Here is a 22,612-nt window from a genome sequence, read left to right on the forward strand (position 1 = left end):
GGTGGGTCCTGTACTTTCTGGTGGATTTGCTTGCCTCAGAGGTTCACAGCAGTTTGGCCACTTTTGCCACTGACTCAAACCTGCCGTTCACTCAGCTAACCTCATCACTGGCCAGCAGATGGAAAGGAAGGAGAATAATCCCTGCAGTCTCTGTTGTCCCACCTAGTGAGTCGAGGACAGGCCAGAGTCCTTCCCCTCTGATATGACTCACATTACAGGTCAACTCCTCTTGTGTCAAATAGGGAGTTGGGGGAATGGGGGGAACCCGGGCCTGCCCTCTACTCCAGGTTCCAGCCCAGGGCCCTGCAGATTGCAGTTATCTACAGTGTCTCCTGTAACAGCTGTGTGACAACTACAACTCCCTGGGCCACTTCCCCATGACCTCCCCCCAGCACCTTCTTTGTCCTCACCACAGGGCCTTCTTCCTGATGCCATTTGTATTCCTCAGTCCTCCAGCAACACGTACTCTCACTCCCCGCTCCTTACATTCCTCTCCCTAACTGAAGGGAGATTTTCTTTATATCCAGGTGCCCTGATTAGCCTACCTGCCTTAATTGGTTCTAGTAGCTTCTTAATTGGCTCCAGGTGTCCTAATTAGCCCGCTTGCCTTAATTGGTTCTAATAGGTTCCTGATTGTTCTGGAATACTCCCTGTTATTTTACCCAGGGAAAAGGGACCTGCTTAATCTGGGGCTAACCTATGTACCTTCCACTACTGTCCCCGAGCCATCTGGCCTGACCCTGTCACATCAGGAACAAATGAATATATAGCATCTGGTTTGAGGGTGATGGAAACAATATTTTTAAAAGAGAAAAATTTCTTGTTACTTTCCAATGTGGCATTGTCTGCTTTATGAATCGCAGTCCATGAGCAAAGGACAATATCAGAGAGAGAAGAGAAAAAATAAAAGTTGAAAGCAAAATAATGGATGGTGGAGAAAGACTGTTGTCTCTTTAATTTAAACAATTCCACACTCAGATTTAGCAAAACAATAGAGGAAAAGTTGGAAAGGTGAATGAACCCTTCATACAAATACTGTGTGCTTAAGCATTTAACTTCCATTCTTTGGCTTGAACAGCTTTTTTCATGACAGGAGATCCTTTATGACATGTTAAAGTATAGCAATTTTCAGTAATTTATAACAAGTATAAAATACTTTAATTTGAATGCCTCTAAAATTGTATTGCAAAGCTGAGGCAACGTCTTGCTAATTATTATATATGATCAATTCTGCAGATCTGTAAGAGCTTGTAATAATATGGCTGTGTTCTTCAGGAGCCTTTTATGTTGGAAAGAAACAGCTGAAGGGAGACAATGTTATATTGCAACATCTGAGGGAACATTTTATGAAATATTAAAATAAAAACTATCTTAAACTTCTAAAACACTGAGGGAAACCCCATCCAGGACATATAAAATTGCCTCTTCCTCTTTTGCTGTTACAGTCTCAGGCATTGTGATTTTAATCCTTTCAATTGCCAAGATATTTAGAGGTTTAGGTTTTATCAGAAAACTAAGACAACATAACAATGGCAATCTACCAAAAGGGCAGAAAGCTTAATAACTCCCACTTCCTTGTTATGGTATGAGACCAGAGTGTTTCCAACTTCTTTTTTTATTCAGGTGTATGGCTGTGCTTCAGGAAATATCAGAAACCACTTCTGTGTCTTGTCAGATTATTGTAGTTAACTAAAATAAAAAGTACTAGCAGATCAGTCCTGCACTTATTACTAAGTCTGGGTCTGGCGTAAGGTATAAGGCCCAGTATATGTATAAAAATATGAACAGAGGATGAAAAGCTCTTTGACTGCCCAAAGTATGCATTTTAAATTGTATTTTATTTCCAGATGTTCTTTTTAGGAGAAATCTTTTCTTCTTTTGTTCCAACAGATGTTATCTTAGTTAACAATAATTTCTTTTGAGCCTATCCTCCAAACTATTCCCTCTAAAGTCTTTTCTCAAGCCCCCTTGTCCTTTCCCATGATACTTGCCCTAGTTACAATGTTTGCAAACTCCTAATAAACATGAGCAAATGAGCTTGGACTTCCAGTTATCACGAGGGCTGTCAAGTGATTAAAAAAATTAATCACAATTAATTACACTGTTAAATAATAATAAAATACCATTTATTTAAATATTTTTGAGTGTTTTCTACATTTTCAAATATGTTGATTTCAAATACAACACAGAACACAAAGTGTACAATGCTCACTTTATATTTATTTTTATTACAAATATTAGTGCTATAAAACAAAATAAATAGCATTTTTCAATTCACCTAATACACGTACTGTAGTACAATCTCTTTATTATGAAAGTTGAACTTACAAATGTAGAATTATGTACAAAAAATAACTGCATTAAATAATAAAACAGTATAAAACTTTAGACCCTGCATGTCCTCTCAGTCCTACTTCTTGTTCAGTCAGTCACTCAGACAAACAAGTTTGTTTACTTTTACCGGGCATAATGCTGCCGGCTTCTTAGTTACAATATCACTGGAAAGCAAGAACAAGTCTTCACATGGCACTGTTGTAGCTGGCGTCGCAATATATTTATCTGTCAGATCCATTAAAGATTCATATGTCCCTTCATGCTTCAAACACCATTCTAGAGGACGTGTCCATGCTAATGAAGGGTTCTGCTTGATAACAATCCAAAGCAGTGCAGACTGATGCATGTTCATTTTCATCATCTGAGTCAGATGCAACCAGCAGAAAGTTGATTTTCTTTTGGTGGTTCAGGTTCTGTAGTTTCCACATCAGAGTGTTGTTCTTTTAAGACTTCTGAAAGCATGCTCCATATCAAATCCCTCTCAGAATTTGGAAGGCACTTCAGATGCTTAAACCTTGAGTCGAGTGCTGTAGCTATCTTTAGAAATCTCACATTGGTACTTTCTTTGTGTTTTGTCAAATCTGCGGTGAAAGTGTTCTTAACATGAACTACATGTGCTGGAACATCATCAGAGACTGTTATAACATGAAACATGGCAGAATACATGTAAAACAGAGTAGGAGACATACTATTGTCCCCCAAGGAGTTCAGTCACAAATTTAATTAACGCATATTTTTAAACGAGTGTCATCAGCATGGAAGCATGTCCTCTGGAATGGTGGCCGAAGCACGAAGCGGCATATGAATGTTTAGCATATCTGGCATATAAATACTTTGCAATGACAGGTACAAAAGTGCCATGTGAATGCCTGTTCTCACTTTTTGGTTACATTATAAATAAGAAGCCGGCAGCATTATGTCCTGTAAAAGTAAACAAACTTGTTTGTCTTATTGAGTGGCTGAACAAGAAGTAGGGCTGAGTGGACTTGTAGGCTCTAAAGTTTTACATTGTTTTGTTTTTAAGTGCAGTTATGTTACAAAAAAAAATCTACATTTGTAAATTGCTTTTCATGATAAAGAGATTCACTACAGTATTTGTATGAGGTGAATTGAAAACTACTATTTCTTTTGTGTATCATTTTTACAGTGCAAATATTTGTAATACAAATATTATAAAGTGAGCACTGTACACTTTGTATTCTGTGTTGTAATTGAAATCAATATACTGGAAAATGTAGAAAACATCCAAAATATTTAATACATTTCAATTGGTAGTCTATTATTTAACAGTGTGATTAAAATGGCGATTAATCGTGATTAATTTTTTTGAGTTAATTGTGTGAGTTAACTGTGATTAATCGACAGTTCTAGTTATCACCTCAGCTGTCTTCAGTGAAACACAATGGATGATGGCAAGAGGTTACAGGGATTCACTGTTTGGGAGATTTCTTCCAAGGAAAGAGAGAGAGAAACTGTGCCATGCAGGAGCCACACCATCACAAAAAGAGTTTGGGATTATACAGTCTGCAGCAAGTGTGCCTGGCCTGCTTATTGGTGGACCTGGGATTTCCACCCCTCTGCACACCCATATAAGGGAGCAGAAGCTTTCTGACCTAACCTTGCAAGAATGTTTCAGAACTTGGGGTGCTAGCCTGGGACTTGGGAGAGGTGGGTTCAGTTCCCTGCTCTGCCTCAGCCTTTCTCTGTGACCTCATGCAAATTTTTCAGTGTCTGTGCCTCAGTTCATCACAAGGAACTTCACTTCTTTGTGCTTCACATTTCCTCTCTGTAAAATGGTGATAATGATACTCATCTCCCTTATAAAATATTTTGAGACATATTGATTAAAAGTGCTATGTAAGAGCTAGGTATTATTATTATCTGTAAAATGGAGATAATAGTACGTCCCTATCTCACATGAGGAGTGTTGTGAGGGTGAATACATTAAAGATTGTAAAGTGCTCAGTTACTACATGAATGGGGGCCATGTAACTACTTAAGATAGAAAAACAAATCTTCTTGAAAGGAGACAAACCGGTCACCATTCCAGTTTGAATCAGTACCGCTACAGAAAGCAACTCCTTCCTCAGACATAGACTAGAGTACACATCCTCCGCTGATGTACATCAATAGAGATCCACAGACTACAGTTTATACCAGCTGAGGGTCTGGCACAACATCTCCACTCATCTTCTGTTTTCCTTATCCCTGAACTAGTCCACTCTAGAGCCACCTGCTAGAAAGAAAGTCTTGGATCAGTAACATGGCTTCAACAGCACTGAGGGAAAGAGTGCCAGGTGATGAATATGGTACTGAATTCAGTCCTGTTCCTAGAAGAAAATTGGGTTTCTTGTGCCATTTGACATGATTTTGGCATATGTGTGGGTCTCTTCTTGATTAAACCATCAGCTTTCTTGCCACCCAGCAGGTAAATTTTATGTTGCCCACCCTACTATCCAAAGTGTGTGCTTTTGGATCTCCACATCCCAGTACGTAGGGAGACCTTTGATCCTCTCAGTTCTAAGATGCTCTGGCTCTGTGAGGGTCAAGGCAGAGGGGAACAATAATGCCTTTAATTGCTGCAGTGGTTTTTTCAGTCTGCATTGTCTGTCTGCTCTGATTTTAACTAAAATGTGATTATAAATGCACTCATCACTTCTACTTTCAGCTCAGAATGAAATGGTACCACGGTGGGGAAAAAGCACAGTCCAATTGGCAAATGTGACCACACTTTAAAAGTCAACTGTTTGGCTTTTGTTGCCACTGATGTTTATTCATGATGTTTATTCTAACACTAATAATTAATTAGTCACATTAGCATTAATTCGGTGACTTCTGTACAGTACTTTGCAATATAAAATACTACAGATGGGCTTATTACTTATTATAATTCTTAACAAGATTCTAGTCTTTCAGAATGTTCAGTTTGATTCTCAGGAGTTTAATAATAATACCTACCTTTTACCTAGCGCTTTTCATTCAGAGATCTCAAAGCACTTTACTAAGGAAGGAAGTATTGTTATCCCCATTCACCACTTAAGCCCAAATTCCCAAAGGTATTTAGACACCCAACTTCCATTAAACCAAAGGGAATTAGGCATCTAGATACCACTGAGGATCAGAGCATTAGCACCTATTTAATGTTGATGGTATACATGCAGTTCAGTATGCATGCAACATGTTAAAAATCTTCCTTGATCGTTAGTTTCTGGGTAAGGAAGTGAATCTAGAAATCTGGGAACTATAGATGGAATCTTAACCCTGCCATCTTTAATGGGAAAGGAAAACATACAAAACTCATTTCATCATAATTAAACATTCTTCCTTTCCCTTCTTGCATTAACAGATCGAGATTTTGCAAATAAAGATACAACAGCCCCTTTGTAGGACAATAGACTCAGCTTGATAGGAGCTGAATGGTGACAAATGATATCATGAGCCCAGTAGGATTCAGTTTCTCTTAAACTTACATAAAATTTTAAAACAGAGAATCACTAGCCTCAAGGCTGCTTTGGTTGGAATGAATAAAACCATCAATTGCCTTTCAGCTCACATCCTAGTAAGTAGCCTGGTTGTTGGAGACAGCCAATACATTTTCATATGCAAGTTTCCTTCTGCCTATCTTTATCATTTTTGGCACTGAATTCATTGGTTGCTATTTCTAAGAAGTTGGCAATAAAGAACTACCTCTTTTAAAAGTGTTCACTTTGGAACCTTTAAAAAGGTGTGGTGTTCTTAACCTCTGCCACTCAAGCTTGCAACCAGGGGGTCATCTTTAGTTCCTCCCTTCTCATCAAGACAGTCAAGAGGCAGGGGTGAAAATAAAATACAGGTCTTACCGGTACAGGTACCACTCTGGCCCCTTCTCCTCCCTCCCCCCCGGAAGGGGCAGGGCTTCAGACGGAAGGGGAGGGGCAGGGTGGAAGTAAGTTACATTTCTTACCTGTACAGTCCAAACACAAGCAACCCACCTCTCCTACACACTTCATGGATCCCTCCCATTGCATGATTTAGATATAGAAAATAAAGCTACTATTACTACTACCAGTATTGTCTGTAATAAAACTTTACTATTGGAATAATCCTCAAAAACTGAAAACTCACTGTCACATTTTTCTCTTTGTCCTCCCTCCTCCTCCTCCAGCCAGGCTGCCTGATGCGGCTAGGCTCCCCGTTCCTTCAACCCCTGCACTCAGCAGGGGCTGCAGGGGCACCCCTCTAGCTTGTAGCAGAGAGCAGGGGGAATGGCTGAGGGAGAAGCCTCCCCAGGTAGCCTGCTGCCTGCATAGGAACAGTTTAAAGTTAGCTGTTCACTCCGTGGTCTGAACCCAGGGATTTGGGGCTATTTCTGGCATCCTTGTTAATTTGACTCACAGTTGGCGGGGGGTGTGACCAAAGTTGGAGCAGTTCTTTTCTGCCCCCTGGATGAGGCGATCTTCAATAATATAATACACAAAAAATACAATCAAAATCAGGAACCATTTCCAAGTTCAATGTGCCCCCTTCACATAAACATCACCCCAAATCATACATAGTATCTTCTTTGTGCTTGTCTTGGAGGGCTTTGAAGGAGGCCAGGTCTGAAGGGTAGGCACTAGTTATATTTTTATGTCTCATACAGTGCTAAGCACATTGTTGGAGCTAAACAAATAGTAACCAGCAATGGTAATGTAAAGTAAACAAATGTAAAATGTTGAAATAGGGTTTAGAAAAAAATAATCATTAGCAAACCACTTTTGTTCTTTCAGCTCCATTAGCTTTGTTTCCTTTTCTTAAGTGGATTTAGCTGAAACATATTGCTGCCTTGTGTAAAAATAGCCCCCTGTACAAAGGGAGGGCTGAAAATTGTATCAACAGAAAATAACCAAAGGCTAAAGTTAAAAATCTTTCATCGTATAAAAAGAAAAATAATAACCAAAAGTACCAGGGGGTACAACCTGGATGATAGAGTAGAAGACTTCATATGAAAGAATATTTTTCCCAACTAGCTAAGAGAGACAACAGAAATGTGTTTTGTCTAGGAATTTATGATGTTACAAGTTTCTGCTCATGGGTGTGCGTGTGCATGTTTTTCCCTTGAATGATTAATGGGATTGACTTACCATGCATGCTTCACAAATTAAACTGTTGAAGACTGAAATCACATAAAATCATTTTCAATGTCAAGAATACAGCTAAAAGGGCTCTGGGATTAGTGAGGTCTGAGGAATGACAGCAAAACTCATTCAAATAAAAACAAGACATTGCAAGTGCATCAGTAAAAGAATGATCTCCGCAGTCTAAATTGTGCTTCAGCATCCATCGCTGAAGAGCAATATTTTTTAACATCATTTCCGTTTAGACGGTAGTCAGGCTGTCACATTTGACACTGTTTATCTAATATGGTTGTTAAAAAGAAGAGCTTGAAAGAATGTCTTACCAGAGATTTGAATTATGATGAACATCACTTTCTGGCTTCCACCCTTTGTCGAGTCCATTGTCATTAACAACAGCCTTAAAACCCTCTGCACGCATACTGTATGAGTAAGTTACGGGGATAAAAGCTTTGCGATTAGAGCAAGTTATGAAGGTGTTAAAAACATATATTAATCTACTACATACAATGCAGGAAAGTCAAAAACTTGTTTCTTATAAGAATTTGATTAATTTTCTACAGTGTAAGACGTGTTTTCAAATAAATCAGCTATATGATTACTGTGATAGGCAGAGCTGTGCTTAGATTTGTTATATTCCAATACAGTTCTCTCTCTCTCTCTCTCTCTCTATTTCTCTCTCTCTCTATCTGTATATATATATCATGAATAGTTTTGGATCAAATAAACTGCATTTCTCAACAAATAAGCTATTAGTCTGAAAAAATTCCTCAGATCTATATATTTAACTCCTCAATGTTCTTGTACAATATGTGACATAATAAATATCTACAGAAAGCTGCTGTGTATTATTGGCAACTTATGTAAGTAGCCCTTGACCCGGACAATCTGGTTAATTACTGACAAGCATCTATCTCCTCTTCCACATTTGATCAATGCTATCTTACTTCCACCCTGGCCCCTCCCCTTCTGTCTGAAGCCCTGCCCCTTCCGGGGGTGAGGGGGGGAGGAGAAGGGGCCAGAGTGGTACCCGTACCGGTAAGACCTGTATTTTATTTTAACCCTTGCCTCTTGACTGTCTCAAAATGAGGTTAGCCTTCTTGGCAACAAGGGCCCACTGTCGACTCATATCCAGCTTTTCGTCCACTGTAACCCTTAGGTCCTTTTCTGCAGAACTAATGCCTAGCCATTCAGTCCCTAGTCTGTAGCAGTGCATGGGATTCTTCCGTCCTAAATGCAGGACTCTGCACTTGTCCTTTTTGAACCTCATGCCTGAAGAAACCCTTCTTGTTACTCTTAACATCTCTTGCTAGCTGCAACTCCAAGTGTGATTTGGCCTTCCTGATTTCACTTCTGCATGCCTAAGCAATATTTTTATGCTCCTCCCTGGTCATTTGTCCAATCTTCCACTTCTTGTAAGTTTCTTTATTGTGTTTAAGATCAGCAAGGATTTCACTGTTAAGCCACGCTGGTCACCTGCCATATTTACTATTCTTTCTACAAGTCGGGATGGTTTGTTCCTGCAACCTCAATAAGGATTCTTTAAAATACAGCCAGCTCTCCTGGACTGCTTTCCCTCTCATGTTATTCTCCCAGGGGATTCTGCCCATCAGGGCTGTTGGGTGGATCCATTCTCTCCTGGCTAAACATTCCAATAATGTGGTATGGGGCACTTGTTTATATTCCCTTAGGGGTACTCTCCAGTGGTGATCTGAAAAATTTCATCTTCCCCCTCTTCCTGCTCATTAGAGGGCATTAGGAAAGTTAATATGGAAGCATGGCCCACAGTATTTTCACACAATTCCATACTTTCATTGCACTTAACTCAGCTAATGCAGCTGAACACCTGGTCCAGTGTCTGGTAGATTTTGGGGAATAGATAAGAGCTAGCTGGGGCTGAAGCTAAATCTAAATAAAACCAAGGTGATGCTGGTCAGCTGTGAAAGCTAGGGGAAGATATAGCAAGGATGATTTCTCCATCTTTAATTGAATGTTTGCATCTCCCATTTGTGGCTTGTCACAAACTGGGGAAGGGGTAGTCAATTATTTTTTGTCAAGGTCCAGATGTCTTGGTCAAGATCCAGACTCCAGAGAAGAAAATAATAATGAAAAACCCAATGATATTGATGATAAGTAAATAAAAAGATATTGGGTCCATTCAAAAGTGTCAGGCCATCCAGATTTGGCCCGCGGTCCGCCTATTGACTACCTCTGGGGGGGTTATGAAGGATCCTCTACTGCTGTTATATGATCATGAAAATTTCGGACCTCCACTCCCAGTTACAAGATTATGATGGTTTCTTCTGAATGCAGAACTGGCTGCCGTGAGCCATAATTTTGTCACCTTGAGGCAGTACCTTAAAGACATTCAAAAATTAAATCTTATGCAGACTTCAGTGGTTCGCTTTGTAAGCAGAGTATCTTGCCAACATCACGTGAAACCTCTGTGATCTGTACAGGCTTCCTGGTGCTTTCCAGGTGGAGTTTAATGTGTTGGTTGTGACCAATAAAGCTCTAAAAGGCACTTTAAATCGTCATCCTTCCTTGTGCCATACTTCAGTGGAAGCACTTGTGCTGGATCTCCCTTGATTGGGAGTAGTGTTTTCCCAACTCAGTCCAAAATAGCTTGTAGTTAATAACCTTCAGAGCATGATGCCAGATTCATCTGTTTACTCACCCTGATGAAAAGGGAGGGATTTGACCGGGTTCAGTCTGTGTAGAAGTGAGGAGTTTTATGAGACTTCTGTAGAGGGTTAGCTGCTTCTTAATATTTCTGTTTGTGCCCAGGGTACCGAGGGTTTTGGATAGGTGCCTCATTTTAATATTTTTGTAAATCTTAATGAATAAATAATAAGTATTGGAAAGGTGTAAACACCAAGGAAGTAAAGGCCTGAGGGTGACACAAAGGGACATATTTAGCAGTAGGGGGTGAAATTAAGAAAGGTAGCCTGACAGCAAGATCTATTAGGCTGTTGAATAGTGAAATGGTAGAATCTCTACTGCTTGAAATATTTAAAACTAGGTTAAAAAAAGCCCTGGAAAATAGGCTGGAAGAAACAACCTTACCCTTGCAAAGGATTGGAATATGCAATCTAATTCTCTTCCATCTCTAATATCTGTGATTGTATGCTCTAAATAAAAAAATTATAGGCAATAATATCAATTTCAAGGCTATCTATCATGACTTTCAGTAAATAAAATTCCATTATTTTCACTATTTTGCTTGTCACTCCATTACAATCATAATTACAAATAGTTTATTTTTAATTAGATCTGACTTTTAAGCAGTTATTCTTCTAAAAGAATGAAAATAATCTTTTTTTGTTAAGTTAAATCCTTTCACATAGCTTTTGAAACTAAGAAGAAATTTCTACACTGGATCTAATGCTTGAGTACAGAAGAAGAGAATATCATGCTAGAAATATATTTTCTAATAATCTATTGTATGTGTGCATTGGGATGTAGTATATGCATGCTTTCTTCTTTATTCCTGTACAGTAGATAGCGCAATTTAGAATGTTGTGGTTCCGCTTTACTCAACTGTGATTAGTAGCAAACAACAATGTGCTATATACTGAACCAGTGTCTTGGAAGAAAATACTAGTTGGATTACTGCTTAAGCACTACATTGGTAGTTACTATAAAATATGATTGATGTCAAATAACTTAACAAACAACTAATATATGAGCCATATATTATAGGAATATTTGTTTACTATTTTGGAGCTTGCTAAGAAAATTACTTGGACCTCATTAGGTCTGATTTCCTTACACAGGGTTTGAAAATATCTCTTCATTCCAAATCCTGCAGTTGGATCCACCTGGGCAGAGTCCTGCACCCATGCATAGCTCAACTCATTTCAATGGGACCTCACATGGATTAAGATGGGGGCCTTACTTTGGAGATGTTTTGGAAGAGACATTTCAAGATAAAAAATGAAAGCTTAGAAAAATAATAACTAGGATTTAATGGCAATAGCACTGTGTTAGTTTACAAATCTTTCATCTTCAGATATCTGCCTTATGGTTCAGCCAGGTACCTAGGCACCATGAATAATTTTAAACATCTGAGTAGTCCAGTGGGCTTCAATGAAATAACTTACCTGTTTAAAGTTATTCACCTACTTAAGTATTTGGCTGAATCAGGGCCTAATATCCAGTTTATGTTCTGAGTGAAAATGTTTAATCATCTCATGATAGTCTCCATTTTTCACTTTGCAAAAGCAGCCATACATTTTGCCATAATTTAGCATGCTTGATAATTTCTGCTCAACTGTGACCTAGAGCTGGAAGGGCTGAAGTACGGAAGCTGGCTGAACTGGGTGTGATAGACTGCACATCACCAGCACACACAGTACCTAGATCAAGCCAATGCCGTTAGCTCCTCATGTTCAAGAACACTAAATTCATTTGCAGCTTTGACAGAAGAAACCCTTACATTTGCATGTGTTTTCTTGATAGATTTTCAAATTGAACCTCTCATAAAACACAGTTTTTATATGGTTTCATCTGTTATACATACGTTGTTTCAATAAATGCTCCTATTGCATGTATTTGAAAATAACACGAAAGATACTACATATCTGCTGATCCCAGAACAGTAGTAAAGCAAGAAACCTCTCATTTTGCAACATCTTATTCTAAAAAGTGCTTTGAAATCTCTTCAAAAGAAAAAAAAATCAGCCTTAAGATTTAAGAGATTAGATTCTACATAAGGAATGTTGGTATGTTGTATAAGCAGGTATATGAACAGTAAGTATCTTAGTATCTCAACAGTCAAGTAATTCATAGCTGGATATGATTTGCATATCAACAGCAATAACGCTGATATTTCAATATAATTACAGATATAAAGATTCTGTCCAAAGCAGAGAACATAAAGGAGAGATGCTCAAGAATGTCAGTGGTCATTGACTTATACAGTATTGAGTGGTCTAACAACACTTAAGAATGATAAAGAATATCAATAACTGGAGTTAGACTTACGTACTTTCAATAATGTAGGCTCCATTCTACAAAGATTCTGAAAACTTGATTGAAAGTTTTCAGTTAAACACAAAACAAGTGTGCATGATGCTGTCAATCACATTTTGAGCACGTCTTGTTCCACTTGATTAAAAAAAGAGCATAAAAACTAGATGAAAATTTGAAAGAAAAGTTGGTACTAGATTTGTTTTTTTTTCACTATTTGTGGGAGGATAGCTTACTGACACTAACTTGCTGGTAGAATTATATTCTTCACCCCCTCGCCAGCCCATTTCACTCTTCAAATCCTGTCCATTAGTGGTACATTTCCCATAGGATCAAATTTAAACTTCTCATTCATGTCCTCAAGGCCTTACACACAGCCTATGTATTGCATTTTATGTCTTATGGTGTTTATCCAGATTCCCCCCTTCACCAACTAATTTGTATGTTCCACCAATGACAGCAAATACATCGCCCTGTTCATTTCTTCTCCCACTTTATCTCTGTGCCTTCTTCCTTACTGCTCTTATTCATTGATTGGCTTCCCCTACTGCATTGTGCCATCTCATCCTCCTAAATCCCTGCTAAAGATTCACCTCCTCAACAGTCATTCAATTGCCTTATCTGCCTCAACATTATTAAGAGGATGCAATAAAGAAAGTCAGAGGAAGAAAATATTCAAAATGATCTTCCCTCTACATTTCCCCATCTCATGTTATCTGTGTCTGACTTTTAGGATGCAAGATCCTTGGAAGAGAGATTGTTTTTACTGGTATCCAGTACGGCTCTACACTGCTACTGAATAACATGATACTGGTACCAAGTAGCTTTGGTGATGCAACAGCAAAAACCTGGCATTTAAATAAAACAACAGATTTACTTTTTCTGTGAATGGAAATAACTACAGCTAGCAAGCATTCCTTCAACAGCAAAATGAGGACTATCTCTAATGTACGTTGTTGGTTTTAATCCCTATCATATCTTATATATCCGCCTCCAAAAATGATAAATAGTGAAGTTGTTGGGCATCTGATGTTTCCATAACAGGAACTGTATGACCAACAGATTGAGCTGACACAAAATCTGTCCATGGAGTAGAAAGATTATTCATACCGTAGATAGAAAAATCATTACAAATGTCTTCTGAGGATTTTAAAAGACTGACAACTGATCTATCTGGGTTTAGCAATTTATTGATGGTGTTACAGAGTTGCAGGACAGCTCTTCACTGTAGTAACAATCACTGAAAAATTAACCACTTCAGCCTTAACTAAAGCTTTGTAATAATCTAGCAAGTGAAATTTCCACTGGAGAGTACCCCTAAAGGAATATAAACAAGTGCCCCATACCACATTCTTGGAATGTTTAGCCAGGAGAGAATGGATCCACCCAACAGTCCTGATGGGCAGGATCCCCTGGGAGAATAACATGAGAAGGAAAGGAGTCCTGGGCCTTGAAAAATGACACTTATTTGGCTTCTAGGAACTCCCCTTTTTACCTTCCAAACACTGAAAATGGGGCATTAATATTAAAAGATTGCCCATGTCACAGTTCATAAATGTGCTTAAGATACTATGAAAGAATTTAGCTGGTTGCTCTAGAAAATCCAAAAGTACATTTAAATCAAACTTTGCTTGTAGCACTCTATGCTACATTACTGATTGTGGAATTAAGGCAGATTAATTATACCTTAGCTAAATTCAAAATAATGTGCATCGGCAAGCACATTCTTAATTCATCCTGTACAGTAGTTGAGGCTCTGAACTTGTAGGACTCTCTGAAGGAAAGACTTATGAGAGCCATGAATATAACTGAGAAGAGGCCTGCCCATGTATAGCAGCAATTAAAAAAGCTAGTGGTTAAAATATATGTAACTGGAGATTAAAACAACAGCAAATATTAAAGATTGCATATATTGTTATTATTAGTATTATTATTATTATAGACTAGTGGTACAGTTTCACCTATGTACTGTTTTGGTTGCCACAGCTAGAAAAAAAATCACCAAAAATTGCGTGTGATAGATTGTGCACACACACACAACTCAAAGATTATAAAAGTGCAAAGAAATTCATAGCAGGACTTTACATTTTAAAAAGAGAGATTGAAATTTTAGACTGGAAATGAGAGTAGTGGGAATGGACTTGTTAAAAGTGCTTAAAATGCTGTAAGATACAGCAGAAATAGCTGATTCTTTTTTAATCCGGAAGCATGTCTGACTAAGAGTTCAAGTTTTCTAAACTGTCTTTCCATACCCTTCACATACTGTTCTTTTAAAAACAGCATGCAAACCTCTTCTTACTCATGAATGACAACAGCTTCCCTTGCCAGAGTGTTGACTCCAAAATGTATTGAAAGTTCTTACATTCTTCCAAAGATGTCTCGTCATTCATCTCCCCCTTTTTTATATTTGAGCTCAGTACACATTTTATAGGAAACTACTTTCTGGTACACCAGTTTGCAATTTCAATTTTAGCCCTTGTTGAGGTTTTGTTTTCTCCCAGTATTTGGACATACTCTTCTCAGTAATATGGTGGATCAACGAAAACTTAGTACAATGAAGATTCCGTTAATAGGACAAAATGTCTTTGGGAGGTAGCCCTTACTTATGGTATCTATTTCTAAGTCACCTATTATCTTGTTATCTAAGTGCCCTGGACTCCAACTCTTAGAATTATTCTTTAAAGGTGATATGAAGGCCACAACTTATTACTCTGATTTTGCAATTCTTACATGATCTTCCCATTTTTATGTATATCCATATTTTATGCTTATTATCTTTATTGTTTTAAAAGTACTTATGGGTATAGATCCACTATACTTAGTTGATAAGTTTGATTATTCCCAGTTACTAAATTCATGTGTTGTATTGAGAATCTTCAAAGACATTTGTGTGTGTGTTTGGAAATGGGGAAAGGTTTGGTAAGTAAAATGTTATTATTACTCTAATTCTTTTGATTCATCTGCATTTTCTCCTCCTCCTCCTTAGAATTCACTAAATGCAACAGATTTTTATTTAAATCTCTGAATTATATCGACTCATGATCCACTTCCTTTTCAAAGTCATTAATTACTACAAATAAAATTGCTAGTCCCAATACAATCCCAGAAGTGTATTTCTGTTCTCATCTTTGCATATGTATCCATATCTGTCTATATATTCCTGATCACTGTAATGTCAGAGCACATCCTAGTACTTTAACAAATGAAAATGTTCTCTCTTTCCTGTCTCCAAAAAGCAAGCTTAGACTTAATGAGTGAATCTGTGAGAATGAGGGTACTATTGTAGGGAAGCCGGGGCAAAGAGGTGGCTATTATAGTTGGCTCTGAATATGGTGAAGTTTGTGGTCATGTTTATTTCTGCTGGTTCTATCAGTTCCTTAGCTGTGGTCCAGTTCATGTGAAAGTTATTTTCCCACAGTCACAAGCCTACCCCTACCAGATGATCCATCATCTTTCCAGTGGAATACAAGAGCCTGATCAGGGAGGGAGGGAGGGATGGTTTCTCAGGCAACCAGAACTAGTCCCATGGAGATCCTTGAAAATCAAACCTAATCAAAAGCCTTTTGGAATTCTACAAAAACTATGTCTATTGGGTCCTCCTTATCTGCAATTTCATTAACATTTTCAAAGAATTCTACTGGTTTAGGGAAGGACTTTTTTTGCTTTACAGAAGCCATGCAGTTTGACACTATCAGTTTATAGATATCATACAACTGTTTTAATACTTTGTGATTATACCAGAGGATAAATGTTCAGATAGTATAAATTGACCTATCCCTGATCTGGCTCAGTGTCTCCTTGAATGGGAAGTATTCCACCTTACAATCACACACATCAATTAAAATAGTTTGTGAGAACTTATATAGGCAACAGAAGTGTGAAAGGTATTTTCTGAAAGAAATGTTGGTTAAATTAATAGAATTATATATATTCTAGATAAAACAAATTAAGTATCTGATCCAAATTTCACTGAAATTCATTTCATGTACCACGTACTGGGTAATCACATTAAAGGACTCCATGCTTGTAAAACTAAACTAGCTCTTTATTAAGCGAACTATTTACAGAGATGTTGCAAGTGTAGCTAACATCCCAACCAGGTACATCCACACTGGCTTTCTGGTGCCTTCTTCAAACTGATCCCTCCTGCAACCTGTGTTCCTGCCTCCAAGATACACGCAGGTTGCTACAAAATCAAAGGGAATCTTTTTGCTGACTTCAATGGGCTTTGGAAATCCCCTAAGTCATTTACTCTATTGCCCTAATAATGCAGACTTATGTTTTACTATATATAATCATGGTGCTTTGTCCTGTTTAGTTTAATGTATCTTAGAGTTCTAGAAATTAGAAATTATTACATTATACTTAATTATTTGAAATGGTGCTTATAATGTGTTACACGTGTGGTAATGAGTGAGAATTCACTTCCAAAAAATAGCATGAGATAGAGAAGCAGCAAAGAATTCTGTGGCACCTTATAGACTAACAGACGTTTTGCAGCATGAGCTTTCGTGGTGAATACCCACTTCTTCGGATGCAAGCAGTGGAAATTTCCAGGGGCAGGTGTATATATAAGCAAGCAAGAAGCAAACTGGAAATTTCCACTGCTTGCATCCGAAGAAGTGGGTATTCACCCAAGAAAGCTCATGCTGCAAAACATCTGTTAGTCTATAAGGTGCCACAGGATTCTTTGCTGCTTCTACAGAACCAGACTAACACGGCTACCCCTCTGATACTTGACATGAGATAGAGAGAGAATCTTGAACCAGAAATATTATTTTTTAATTGTTTGAGCTTTACACGTTTTATTTTCCAGTTCTATTTGAACCACCTGCACCATATTGATATACGCTGAGCCTTTAAGGAGACTGTTCAAATCTGTTACTTGTACTTACAGAAGTGTCAAGTATTAATAACTGTTCTTTGTTCTACTGGTGCTGAGCATTGATCCACCTGAGGCATTAGTGTAAGATAATTTGTTCCCTTACCTTTCCTCTAATACAGTGGGCAAGTGCACTGCCATGCTTTCCTTTATCTATTCTATTTTATATAGGTTCTTATACTGCCCTCATCACTGTAGTATCTCAGTGTCTTCAGTAATGCATTGAGCAATGTGACTAATGCCTGTCACATGTGGTTCATTCTTTCTCTCATCCTCTTTTCAAAGGGAGAATTGTGGGTGCAATGTAATGTTTTGTTTTGATCGGTTTTCATATATTTTTTTCGCAGGGGGCATTTAAATGTACACGTTGCTCTGTGTTTATATTAGAAAAGGCAGATCAAAAAAAAGTGTGCCTTGCACTTGAAGTGCAAGGTGGTGAGGTTTGTTATAGTCTTTAATTGCTGTGAGTTTGTTCCACAGGCTTGTATCTTCCCCTGAGAAAATTCAGTATCCTGAACAGACAAGCTTTACTCTTACTGTAGAAACTCCTGAGAAGTAGAGTTGTCAGCCACAGACTTCAATCTCAGAGTTTTAGGTGATCTTTTAGATATGCTTGTCCAGACCACTGGGCATCTGAAGGTGAGAGGACCAAGACCTTGAACTTGACTCAATATTCTATGGGAAGACAGAGTGGAGAGCAGAGGACAGATTTGCTTTGCTTGTTGTAGTCTGTTATGCTGAGGAGTCTCTTTGCAGTTTCTTCCTTCAAAATGATTAATTGAAATCAAGAGGATCACTAATAAGGTTCCAATATAAAATAATTTCCCCCTAGTTAATCCAGTTCCTTCTTTTCATGTCTAGCTGTGGGTGTAGGAACTTTTTCTCTATGCCTAGAAAAAGTTTCTTGTTTTTTTAACCAAAAATGTCCAGTTATCTTGTTATAGTTTAGACATTTTAGGTAAAGAGTGAAAGCTTTTAGGTAGGTACAGGAATTTTAAATACTTTTTATGCTGTTACACCATTTAGGTTCCCACATTTTCTCTAGTTAAGTTCCAGGCCATCATAACTACTCCAAACAGCCAGACTTCAGTAGTGTGTGTCATATCTTTTCCCTATTCCTGGAGTTGGCTGAACATGTGTGCTATCTTGAGGAACACCATTACCTAGGAATCACTGTTCATGCTTGGCTTCTAGCCTTCTTCATGACTAAGGTCCTATAAGTCAGCACCTCAGAATCATCTCCTGGTCAGAGCCCCATATCTGTCCAAGGACAGGTTAATCTTTCATTTGTTTCAAAGCCCTTACAAATGAGGAAACAGAATCCTTCATTGCCAGGAGCAGCCTTTTCATCTGCCTCCAAGTTGGTGGAACATTTTGATTTTGATTCCTGGCCTGCTTCAGTGCCACAGGTCATTTTGCATTTTTGTCTATCAATGCTTGAACATCTTCACTGTAGGGACTCCAGTGGTGACCCTCCCAGGCAGGAACCATCTGGTCCTGCAGTTGCAGGTTCTTTGGTTCTGGAGTCTTTCAGAGCACTAAGAAGTCCTCTTGTTTGGCAGACTGTTGTTGCTACTGAGCTTATTCCCTCATATCTGGGGCTTGTCCAGGCCCAATGTTTGTGGAAGCCTCCATTATGTGGTCCTTTGCCCTCAAGCATAATGGTAAGATGAAGTAGAACTCAGAGACTCACTGCTGTCTTAAAAGAGAAATAAGAATCATTGTCATGATTCTAGGTTGATCTTGGTTCTGGCTTTCTTGGTTCTTAAGGAGCTTCTGGCCCTTCCAGTGATATCAGTCCTTCTGATTCCACAAGATTCTCCCTGCTTTGGTGACTGTGCAAGTCCCTCAGTGTTGACTGTGGTGTCTTGAGGATGGTGGAGCGGGTTTCCTGGTTATACTTGCAGGGAAGAGGTCTCTGTAGGAAAGTGTGCGATCTGAATCAGTAATGAAAGAGCCAGCTTAAAGCGAGGTAGGGTGAGTTGAGTTTCATTGACTTAGGGAGCAGCCAGTTTTCTTTCTGTGTGTTTTGGGTTCTTGCATGTTATCATTCGGAATTCTAAAAAATAAAGTAGTGTGACATTGCAACCATCCAGGAAGAGTATTTATGTTTTTGTCTAATTTCTCTGAGTGTAGGCTGTGAACATAACATTGATGAACTAATATCTTCTATATGGTACATGTGAAGGGGTTCGACTCACCACTTCCCCCTGTCGGTCAGTCTGGGAATTAGCTCTTGACCACTCTGGTGCATCTTCGCCAAGTGGTAGCTTGCCCGTTGTCTCCATTCTGCTGCCCTGGGACCCATGTTGCTTCCTGCTTGGTGGCGTCCTCCTCAGGACAGTCTCCACCTGCCTCAGGACACTGCCCTCCGGCGGTGTCCACTACTCTGGTCTCACTCCCTTCCGGGGGGCCGTTGTTAACAGTAGTCCCTCTGTTTGTCCCTGCCTTGGCGGCCAACCACAACCCTAGAGTCTAGCCCCTTGTCTCAGGGGCCGGTTGCGGTCTGTCTCAGCCCCTCTCCTTAGTGGCCAAGGGCAATGCAAGGGGGATGGGGGGGGACCCAGGCCCACCCGCTACTCTAGGTCCCAACCCAGGGATCCTCTAGTGGCAGCCTCCCTCTGTCCTCCTTCTCTCCCCTCTCATCTGCCTAGTTTCCCTGAGTCACTTCCCCTTTGACCCTATGCACCTTCTCAACCCCTTCTAGGAAGGGCCACAGCCTGGCAGGTATCTGGGCTGGAGCTCCTCTCTCCTCCCCCAAGCCTGCCCAGCACTGCTCTGTCCAAGGTGCTGCTCCTTAGCTCAGGAGCCACTCCTTCTCCCTCACTAGTCTACTCTGAAACTAGTCAGGGAGTGACCAACTTCTCCTCTGCTAGGCAGTCTTTATATAGGACCTACCCCAGCCCTGATTGGCTGCCTCTTTCCCTGCCCTGATTGGCTCTCCCCAGGCCTTCTCTGATTGGCTGCTGGTCTACGCAGCCTCTCAGGCCTGGTTCAGCCCTTTTCTTCAGGGGGTGGGGCACCACTCCACCACAGTACCCATTGCTTAAAAGAGGGATCCAATGAAGGTCTTCTGGTCTAAAAGATGTATCTGAGTCATCTCATTCAGAGTTTGTGTTCTGGTGATGCCTGATTCGGCATCACCACCACCAAGACAGATTAGAAGTATAACTGCATCTTTGGTGGTTCACAATCTTCACTAGAAGCCAATGCTTAGTTTTTGAAATCTCTGGGGTAATTTTATGTAGTTGGTGTTCCACCTATTCCAGACCATTAATACCCCAGGTTTCATTCCAAAACTTCATTCTTACCTTAGAAAATGTAGTTCTATAACCTGGATATTAGAAAAGTGCAGAGTTCTCTTTTTATTTGAATAATATTAAGATATTTAGGGAGTCACCAAAACTTTTTGTATCTATTAGAGATCAAAGTAAATGAAATACTATTTCCATGCAGAGCCATTCAAAATGAATTATACCTACTGAAACACATTACACTTTGGCTAGCCTACTCATACTGGAAGGTCTTAGGGCTCATTCTACTAAAACTAAGGTGTCTTAGATGGTTTATCCCCAATAAAGTTGCCATTATAGAAATCTGCATGGTTACTATCTAGTGCTCTATATACACCTTCATCAGGGCTCGCCCTCTCTTTACTTGATATCTACATCTGACAATCAATTTGAGAGTGCAGTTCTAAATTAATTACAACTCAACAGCCCACATTCCTGGAGTCAAGGTGTTGTACTGATAGCTAGAATCCCACATAAGAAAAAGAATATACAGTCAATTCCTAGTAAATGTAGTTGTTTGAAAGTGTTACATATTCACAATACCTGTCCATCTTCCTCTCTTTCCTTTGGAATTCTACTCTTATAGGATTCTAGGCTTTAGCAGAAGGAACTGAGATGTTTGGGGACCACACAGCCTATAAGAACCTTGGTTCTGAAAATTTGGTGCTTTGTGGGGGTGAAGCTTGTGCAGTCCCAAGGTGCACTGTTTTTCTGGAAGGTTTCTGAAGCCCAATAGCTCTTGTGGGTGCTTCCCATAAGGGTGAATGTCCACTGTTATTACTGAGTAACCTTTCTTTCTTTCGTTCTTTCGTTCTTCACTGAACACACTTTGGTAATTGAGCTTGTAATAGACAATCATATTGTCAACACTGAAAAAGCCTGGAATGCTCAATAAAGCTAAAGGTGTTTGTTGTAAAGGTTATTTAGAATGATCATTATCGTGGCTCCTTTCCCAGACCTAGACACGTTTTTTTTTTAAAAAGGACCAGATGCTATGGTTTTATACTCAATAACAACATTCTTAACAGTGTTCTAAGATCAATATATTTTTTCACCATTTGTTCATTTCAGTGGTTATTATTCACCCAGAAATAATTACAAAAACTTTTGTAATATCGAATTCCTGAGAAAACAATTGTCTTCATTAGCATCTGTCATTGTTCAAAATGAACCCGGTTGAGAAGCTGTTCCTTCAACAGTGCACTGTGTTATATCAATGGATAAACTAAGTTCTCAAATTAATAATTTATTTCTTTACTCTTTCATCATATGTGCTTATTGTTAGCACGTTTAGGTGTATAATTCTGGTCTAATAGACTGCATAATAATGAAAACAATCCTGTATGCAAATATAGCATCTATATATTAATACATAATTTTTGCAGCCTAATATACTTCCTTATTTATCAACTTCTAAATAGGGTGTATTATTTTTCCCATAGGGATATGATGATGGATATGGGGGTGAATATGATGACCCAAGCTACGAAGCATATGATAACAGTTATGCCACCCAAACACAGAGGTAAGCAATCGTAATTATAAATTGTTTTTTTTTTCAAATGAACTACTAGACCTAGCCTTTGTTCTCCTATGCATTTTGTATAATGTGAATTTCAAATCTTACTTTCTGACAGCAAACAATTCTTCAAAACATCTGAATAATTTTTTGAAATACTTTTAATCAAATGTAATAAAAAAAGGCTACCAGAGTTAACATACAAGATTACCAGAATTGAGGAAAGAATGCAGAAAAAAATACATTTCTAGAATCATTTCAATTTTAGCCTAGTCTTAAAAACAAATCTAAGTGATTATCCCTTTCCTCTACCTTGAGTCTCTCTGAGTTTTTCTTTCTAGAGTGTAAAGTCTTCAAGGCAGATATCATACTTTCCTTCCTGTTCGTACACTTCATAGCATATCATGAGCTCTACCAGAAACAAGTAATAAATAAAAATGATAGTGGTAAACACTTGTGATTAGTCAACATACACTAACAAAGACAACTGCAGGACTTTATATCCGTAACCTTAGGTTTG

The 22,612-nt window shown here is 38.8% G+C and overlaps 1 protein-coding gene across 1 annotated transcript in view; it reads left to right on the forward strand.

Annotated features, from left to right (window-relative positions):
• KHDRBS2 (KH RNA binding domain containing, signal transduction associated 2) overlaps positions 1-22,612 on the forward strand; it is a 548,941-nt gene that overhangs the window by 485,754 nt on the left and 40,575 nt on the right. The window contains exon 7 of the mRNA XM_039528488.1: positions 22,016-22,098. Within this exon, the coding sequence (XP_039384422.1) occupies positions 22,016-22,098 (83 nt within the window). The remainder of the gene's footprint in view (positions 1-22,015; positions 22,099-22,612) is intronic.

The sequence above is a fragment of the Mauremys reevesii genome, linkage group 3, assembly GCF_016161935.1.
Source record: "Mauremys reevesii isolate NIE-2019 linkage group 3, ASM1616193v1, whole genome shotgun sequence".
NCBI classification, from domain to species: Eukaryota; Metazoa; Chordata; order Testudines; family Geoemydidae; genus Mauremys; species Mauremys reevesii.